Source organism: Rhagoletis pomonella, unplaced genomic scaffold (assembly GCF_013731165.1).
Source record: "Rhagoletis pomonella isolate Grant_MI unplaced genomic scaffold, Rhpom_1.0 Rhpom_scaffold_00001, whole genome shotgun sequence".
Classification (NCBI taxonomy): Eukaryota; Metazoa; Arthropoda; class Insecta; order Diptera; family Tephritidae; genus Rhagoletis; species Rhagoletis pomonella.
In genome coordinates this window covers 34,964,780-34,973,076 of record NW_023458555.1, presented here as the reverse complement: position 1 = coordinate 34,973,076, position 8,297 = coordinate 34,964,780, and the positions used below count along the sequence as shown (strand labels likewise).

Below are 8,297 nucleotides of genomic sequence, written 5' to 3'. Positions count from 1 at the left end.
ATTTTGTTGATGTTTCTTAATTTGAGTACAAAGTTTGAAATTTGGACACACATGGTTTTTAGTAGACAAATGACCTTTACTTTTATAAAAAAAATAATAAACATTAAAAAAAAGAAAAATAGCCAAAAGTTGTTAAAATATCGCGTACCGATTTATTTGTCTGCCACATTATTTGACATTATGGCTTTAAAAAAAGTTGTATCAACTAAAACTTATGTACGTACTTAAACTTTCGTTACGCACTGTGGAAGTTTATCTAAACATGCAACAAAACCCCTCTCTAGAACCAAATGACATAATGCGCCAGACTGACGAATGAGCCAGGCGACCAACACCAACAAATGCCGCTAACCCGCCGCAACGCTTCGCCCACATTTTGCCATTAACTGACTGACTGACCAGTGAGTGAGCAGTGGTCAATTTGATTGAGAAAACAAAAACAAACCAAACTAAATGGCATTTGCAACCCTACGGTTGTGTACTTGTATGTATGTAAATAAATATGAATATAATCATACACATTAGGGTGCATCACTTTCCATACAAAAGAAAAATCGGTACTGTTTTCCCGTTGGAATTATAAAATCTATTATATTTTGAGACTTCCGCCAAAGTGTTACAGAAAAATATCAAGATTTATGTGCGTTGGACTGATTTTAAAATAAGCATCTCAGTTTTTTACTATAAATAAATTTAGTTTTATTTTATTTCTTCCAAACATCAACGCTGATGATAGAAGAGTTCTGCATACCTTATAAAACTGTTTAAGAGCTTTATCAACAAAATCAAACTAACGCGATTTTTGGAGGTATTTTCAAATCAGTCCTGCCTACGCAAATCTTAATATTTTTCTGTAATATTTTGAAGGAAGCCTTAAAACTGGTTTCCACTGTGTCAAATTCAATGGCATTTGTCGTCAAACAAGTGAAAACAGGTTGTAAAATGAGACTAAAAAATGTTCTATAGATTAATTTAGATCAGAATAGGTCTTCAGTTCAGTACATGCGCTTCTGTCCGTTGTTGGCTTATAATATAATCGGCAAAGGAAGAGATAAGGGAGATAAAGTTGCGTCAAAATATGATATAGTGAAAACCAGCCTTTAAAATATGATAAATTTTATAATTCGGATGAAAAACCCGCACCTTTTTTTTTTGATGAGGCACCCTAGTATATAACACACGTAGCTAAATATTGACCAAAGGAGTTTCGCCTTTTCGACTAGTTTGGTCAGTAAAAAATCCTTGAATCGCGACATACTGCAGCAGTTGCCAACGACACGTGCCGCGGTGCAACAAAGCAAAAATTGCACAAACAAGAAAGACAATTTTTTTTTTTAATTTGCTTTCACATTAATGGCATATTAGCAAAATTAAGTAAAAAGAGACTGTAAAATGTGGTTAAAAAATCTAAAATCGCAATGAGCAAAGTGTAAAATTTGAGTGCAAATCATGCGGTTGAAAAGGCCTGCGCATTAACGCCACCGTTTTGCCGTTATTTTGCTTTTACTCTGCTTCAGTTTTTCTTCGCACAGCCGGCAGGCAACCAACCAAACCGCCTTCGTCGCACACAGCATCCGCATCCGAAGTGTAGTTGAATTGTTTGTTTTGGCCAAGAGCCCAAATACTCAGATACGTTGCCCCCGAGTGGCTTTTCGGTTGGTGGTGAAAATTCAGAGCCACAGTGTTGCAGGCGATTCGAGGGTTATAGGACATAAGCGCATAGATTTAAAATTATAAATAGTAATAAAATATGTACATACATTTATGAGTTATGTGTTTAAAAATTTATAATCCACACATATAATGTACCTACTAGGTGCAACAAAAAAAAAAAATAAGTGCGAACTAAAAAATTAGGCAATTTCAAAATATACACAGCAAATTTGCACCTTAAATGGAAATCTCGTAAAAATTACCGTGAAAATTGTGCAAAAATAATCCAAGAAAATGTCTTCAAAGTTACGCGGTGAGGAAACATATCGACGCATTACACGCGAAAAGCTGGTGCTACGCGGCAATACGGCCATTCGCACCTTGGATTCCACCACATCCTATTTGCCATTGCTGCCTGGGTGAGTGCGATTTATAGACAGAAATGTAGGAGGACGATTGGGATGAGCGCACAGCTTAATACGTTCTGCAATTGATTTTTTAGCTTAGAAAAAATTGCTTAATTAAAAAATATACCCCCTTACATACATACACATATGCTTATCTAAATACAAAACGCAGTGTTTCTGTGTATATGCGCACAACAAGTGAAGAAAAGAATTGATTTTTTTTTTTCTACATTTTCACATTCAACATCTCTGCATCATCATCAGTTTTCTGCCCATATCATATCGTTGCGAAGGCCATGCTTATACAATGCCATGTCCTCTAACCGGCTGCAGTGGTGGTGGCAAAGGATGAGACAGAGGCAACGGCAGCAACAGAGGCCTAATGGCAAAGCAATTATCGCGTTATGCCGTAGGAGATCCCTGAGCGTACAACGTTTGAGAAAATCTTATAAATAAATTTTGTATGTATGTGTGAGTTTATTTTGCGGAATATTTTTGCTCAGCCTACTGTGCCGTTACTGAAAACAAAAAAATGTGTATAAAAATTGCATATTAATGCAAGCATACTAAAAATATAGTTGCAATTGTTGCAGCTCTTTGCTTTTGCTTGCTTCTAACGCCTAGAGATACGTTACACAATAGTGCGGCGTAAATGGAAGGACGTTAGCCATATGCCGCTACCGTGGCCACGCTTAAAAACTGGACAGAAAGTAGGGGGCCTCGGAATAAACCCCGACAAAATCGAGGTAATTCTCTTTACAAAGAAAAATATACTTCCTGCAGTCTCAACCTAATCTTCAAGGGTGTGTAGATTCCTCTGAGAGCGAATGTCAAATATTTAGGACTCATATAAGATGGGAAGCTTATGTGGAAACCCAAATATAGAGGAAAGAAATTAAGAAGGCCAACGTTGCATTATACACCTGCAAAAAGGCGGTCGGATTCAAATGGGGGTTAGCACCTCGTATTACTTGTATGGTGACCATTCTCCCGAGTATGGTCCAAAGACCAGTGTTTTATGTATTTCCAGTGCTCTAAGGACCACCCCAAACCAAGCGCTGGTGGTTCTAGCCAAATCGCCTGCAGTAAATCTGGTAGGAAAAGACGTGGCCGCTGCTTCGTTGCTTAGACTAATAAGTATGGCGCTGTGGAAGGATCGGCGGTTTTGACCGCGCTTCTATACTTCACACTCTGGGTAGTTATAACAAATAAATCGACTACTCTGCCCCTAAACCCATCTTCAACAGGCTCTTTAAGATGAACATCCCGTCGAGAAAAGAGTTGCAAGCACCAAGACCATGGAGAAGGAGGGAACCAAATTTTTGCACGGTTGGATCCAAGCTAGATAATAAGCTCGGAGTTTTCTCTAAGGAATTAGGAACTGGAATTCCGGTCAGCTATAAACGATATTAGCACCGTCTTCAAGGTAAGCCTCATATGGGTCCAGGGACTTAGAGATATTCCAGGAAATTGCAGGGCCGATGAGCTAGCCAGGAAAGGTACCGATTTTCCACAGAGGCAAAATTGGGATACCCATGGCATCTGCAAGTTAAGGATTATAAATAACATTATTCAAGAGGCCAACAGCTCATAGCGCGATGAGGGCACTTGTATAAAACTAGGCTACTATGGCCGCAAATTGGTTAGAAACAAAACGCAGGAACTGCTCAGCCTCTCAAGAGAGGTCATTTCTCATTCCCATGGATATGGCAGAAGTTGCATAATAATAATATAATAATAGATTGGCGCTTACACATATGTTAGTGTTTGGCCGAGCTTCTCCTCCGATTTGTGGCGTGCGCCTTGATGTTGTCACACAAAGCGGAGGGACCTACAGTGTTACGCCGACTCCGAACGGCGATTGTGCATAGATGAGGAAAATGAATAAACAGTTCAGCGCTTTTATGTAGCTATCTATCTTTGGCCAAGAGCTTTTTAGGTAGACACCTTTTCATTCTACAGACATATCCTACGTAGGAATGAAACCAATAATACGCTTCGTAAGAGCTTCAAAATAGTTATATGAAGAATAGTCACTGAGGTTCCCGTGGTTTCACAGTGGTATCACTATGGACCTGCAAGTCCTAAGTGTTTCCGCGATTGTGGTTCATCGTATGAAAGTGACAAGGATGTCGATGTTTAGGGCTATGTAGTTTGGAAACACCATCTCAAATCTACCACTCCACTGGATACAGTCGCCAAATGGTTTAGGCAAAACGTATTGAACGCCAACCATTCTAAGACAGAAATGCAAGGAGTACTCTACCTAACCAAGACCCTCAAGATATCAGTGGCCGCTCCTACCATTTGCGATGTCTGAAAACCCGGCAGAAAGTGGTCCCACTGGAGTAAGCTGCTAACAAAGGGGAGTCTTATCGGCCGAAATAAACGTCCCGATAGACGAAAAAAAAAAAAAAATCCCATATAATTATTATGAGATGACGAAAATAATTTACATCGTCCCGCGATATGAAAACAACTTTTCCATTGTTCAGTAATAATTACACAGGCCGACAAAATTTTTACCCAGAAACCAGTCTATACTGAATTCAAATCTGACCCCAGAATAGCCCAATCACGTCAGGTTTTCGAGATAATCTAGCCTAAAAGTACAAAAATCACGGTTTATGGGCACATTTGAGCTCCTGTAACACGATGAAACCATCGATGCATCTGTATGACATAGCATAGCCGCAGAAAACTAAACTCAGTAAATTCAACAGACGACTTCTCGGTGACAAATAAAGATTTTTAAACCTTTAAAATGAATTTTGGAGGGGAGGAGTAGTACTCTTAAATAACGAGATTCTAAAAAAAATTTTTTCATCGAGTTACAGGAGTTCAAATGTGTAGGTTAGAATATCTCAAAATGCTGATGTGATAGAGAAATTTGAATTCAGCGCACCGAAAACCTTCGGGAAAGTATAGTCTGGTTTCTAGGTAAGGTCTTATTTTGTCGGCCTGTGTTATAGAGCAATATTTAATTTTATTTCTCATAATCGTTATGGTCTCTGATTAAAACAACCACCAGCCAAGCTATTCTAGAACTACCTCAATGAAAGATGGCCCAGAGCATACCAATTGATAGCTAAATACACTGGCTTACAGCAAAAAAATGCCATGGATGCCACTATCTAATTCCTATGTAGAATTAATCGATAATTCCGAAAATCGAGCTAATTTTTTTCCAATTAATAAATTTTCGACATATTTGCAATTTACCGTTATTCAATTTAAAAAAAGGGGTTCCGCTTAATCACGTACATATATCTTATGAAGCACTTGAATAATCGTAATACGAAGTATGTCAAATGAAAGCTAACCAAAATGGTCGATAAACCGTGTATACATTTATTGTCGATAGGTGTGCTGGTTTCTGAGAAATTAATTAATCATTGCCGATTTTTTTTTTATGAGTAAATTGAAAAAAAAACTTTAACCGGGAAAAAATAACAGCCTGGTCTCTTGCAAAAACAACGAATAAGAAGAAATTAAAATAAGCGGGGATTTTTTTGTATGAGAAATGTGCAGGAAAGAGTGTACATAGCGTATGAGTAACATTCTTTTGCAAATGAAACAAGAACTTGGGCATAATGGGCTATGATTTTGCTCAGCAAAAATAGTCAGCAGGATAATTGGTTAGACTGTATATTTTATGTTATATAACAAATCTTAAGGTTGTCGTAGTAAAAATTAAGCTAGTCATCCCTTAAATTCGTATTTCCTTTGACCTACTTCACAAATGGAAACGCTTTCATTTTACTGATTGTTTTTTACTTATTTAGTCATAAATACTTAAAGTAACTACTGTTACTTTAGTTAATTTGTTTTGCTCACCGCTAATCAATTGTCTTTCATACGTAGCTATTTCATTTATTATTAATGGCCAACAATATCTATTAAATAGCCGGTACAAATAGTTTTGTAAGATTAACTGCATACTTACATATGTACATATGTACATGTCAAGATTTATATCAATGAAAATAGATTCCCTATTGCAACTAAGATAATATAGTTTTCTCTAGACTTTTGAGCCGTTGTCTCTGAAGTGCTAGGCACTCGCATAAGAATAACTAGATAGTTTCTATCTCTTCCGCATCTTTAGTGGCTTATGGTCCAGATGGTTTGTATTGATGTTAAAAACCGAAAATTCGACTTTGTAAGCCTTGGCAAACTTCGTGATCTTCGTTCTTCGAACAATGGCCGGAGTGAGCGAGATGCAGCGCAGGTGTACTGGTAAGTCCACCAGCTGTCTCTATCTGCTCTGACCATCTACTTATTCAACGTAATTATTAATCCAAACGGTTTTTTACCATGCATTGCCGTCCAACCGACACGAGGGACGCAGTCCGCATGACGTACGGAACTTTTTTTTTTTGTTTTGGTGCCGAGTAGTGGAAACAGGAGTTTGTTAAGTGTCAAGATCTAAAACTATTCAGCTACAGAATCAAATTCATCAGCTGATTGGATATGCTAACGATAGTATTTCAATAATTGAGAGTGGGAATGATAGTTATCTTTATAGTAAAAATCGAGTCCGATATGTCAAACGTGCTGCAATGAGAGTTAAAATCCTGACATAAACAACGCACGCCTTTGGCTTTATTGACTGTAACATTAATATGAAGGTTGAAACTGAGTTTGGAATCCATTGTGATATCAAGATCGACAAAATTGGATACCTGCTCCAGATTATAATTTGGTATTGAATACACAGCTGGTTGAATGGCCTTCCGAGAGAAACACATAACTTTACTTACATTTTTTAAGGTTTAGTGGCATTTAGTTTGCATTACACCAAGTAACCACGTTGCTCAGATCCGCTTGTAACAAAGACCTTTCTTCGACAGAGGACAATGTTTTAAAAAGTTTCACATCATTGGCATACATTAAAATTGTTGATTGTTTTATTATAGAAGAAATATCATAAATGAATATCTAGAACAGAATAGGACCAAGGTAGCTTCCCTGAGGAACTCCTGAAGAAATTGTAATGATGTTGGAAGACCAATTATTAAAAATAACTCTTTGTGTTCTATCAGAGAGGTAGGAAGAAATCCATTGAAAAAGACTAGGCTGAAAGCCGATTAGGCCGAGTTTACGGATGAGTAACGAGTGACATACTTTGTCAATAGCTTTACTGAAATCGGTGTATATTACGAAGACAAATCGCGTGCTCGTGACTTCCCAGCACTCGAATGTGTTCCGGGACCTAGTAAAAATTGACTATGTGCTGTCGCAGAGGTTCTAGGGATCTTTGGTATTGCTAAACATATATCGAGTTAGTCGTTACCGGTCTCAGGGCTTTAAATCCAGCTTAACTATCCACAGCAAAGGCAAGTTTAAAAGGTGTTAAGTCGAGCATGCTTACCAGTTTCGCCTCCATGCCAGTTGCACAATTACTTATGTTGCAGTAACCCGCGAGTATATAGGACTCTCTCGAAGGTCCATCAATGGCTCCCATCTGCGATGATCGGGATTTCGCTGTAATTTAGAATGAGTCACTTTTATCAGGTAAGTAAATGGGGTTCGAAGTTGCGGCTGATTTGATAAAGGCAGCTTCCATACTCCTCCCAAACTCCGCTCTGAATAGAAACATCACCCTTTCAAGTTGTTCACAGCCTGTTTGACACCCTAAGTCTCAGAACACTTTTGGCTGCTGCACTTTTGTCTCTAACGCTGCTTTGAATATCGACCGAATATCTGCCGTTGCATAGATATAGACATACTTATCCTTGCGCCTTTCCAGGTTGGATTAATGGGATTTGGAGTCGACGGCCTCCCGGCATACCAACGCGCCATAGCTGAGATTAGGTCCAGCTACCGCTACCAATGTATTATCTTCGGCCATAGTCCCCAGTCGTTCGCATTGAATGATTTCCGCCTAATCAGTAAATCAAATTTATTTGGTTTTTAGGGATTAAAGAATTTTTGCGAAAGCTATATTTTGGAAGTAAATAACTTAAGGTCTTTCAATATTAAAATAAAGATTAGGTGCCCTTTAAACAAATTAAAGGAAAAAAACTTTTGTTTAAATGGCAAATAAATTGTAAACCATCATTGAGAAACCGGCCCCTACTGTCTTTTTTGCCTTCGAATTTAGTTAATTTCTGAATTTATCGATTTTCTGAGCTACAGTTTCTTTAAGTCTCTCTGATACTCATTCTAACATTTGTACCTACTTCCATATGTAAGTAGCAAGCCCTTTAGCATAAAACAAAAAATATTTATTTT

At 37.9% G+C, this 8,297-nt stretch overlaps 1 protein-coding gene across 2 annotated transcripts in view; it reads left to right on the top strand.

Moving 5' to 3' along the window:
• Positions 1 to 1,432: 1,432 nt before the first annotated feature.
• The window catches only part of LOC118743374 (katanin p60 ATPase-containing subunit A1), a 39,491-nt gene continuing 32,626 nt past the window's right edge, over positions 1,433 to 8,297 (top strand). The window contains exon 1 of one of the 2 annotated variants that reach the window (XM_036476019.1): positions 1,433 to 2,072. In XM_036476019.1, coding sequence (XP_036331912.1) covers positions 1,948 to 2,072 — 125 coding nt within the window. In that variant the 5' untranslated portion in view covers positions 1,433 to 1,947. The remainder of the gene's footprint in view (positions 2,073 to 8,297) is intronic. The other variant, XM_036476013.1, reaches the window with a different exon arrangement.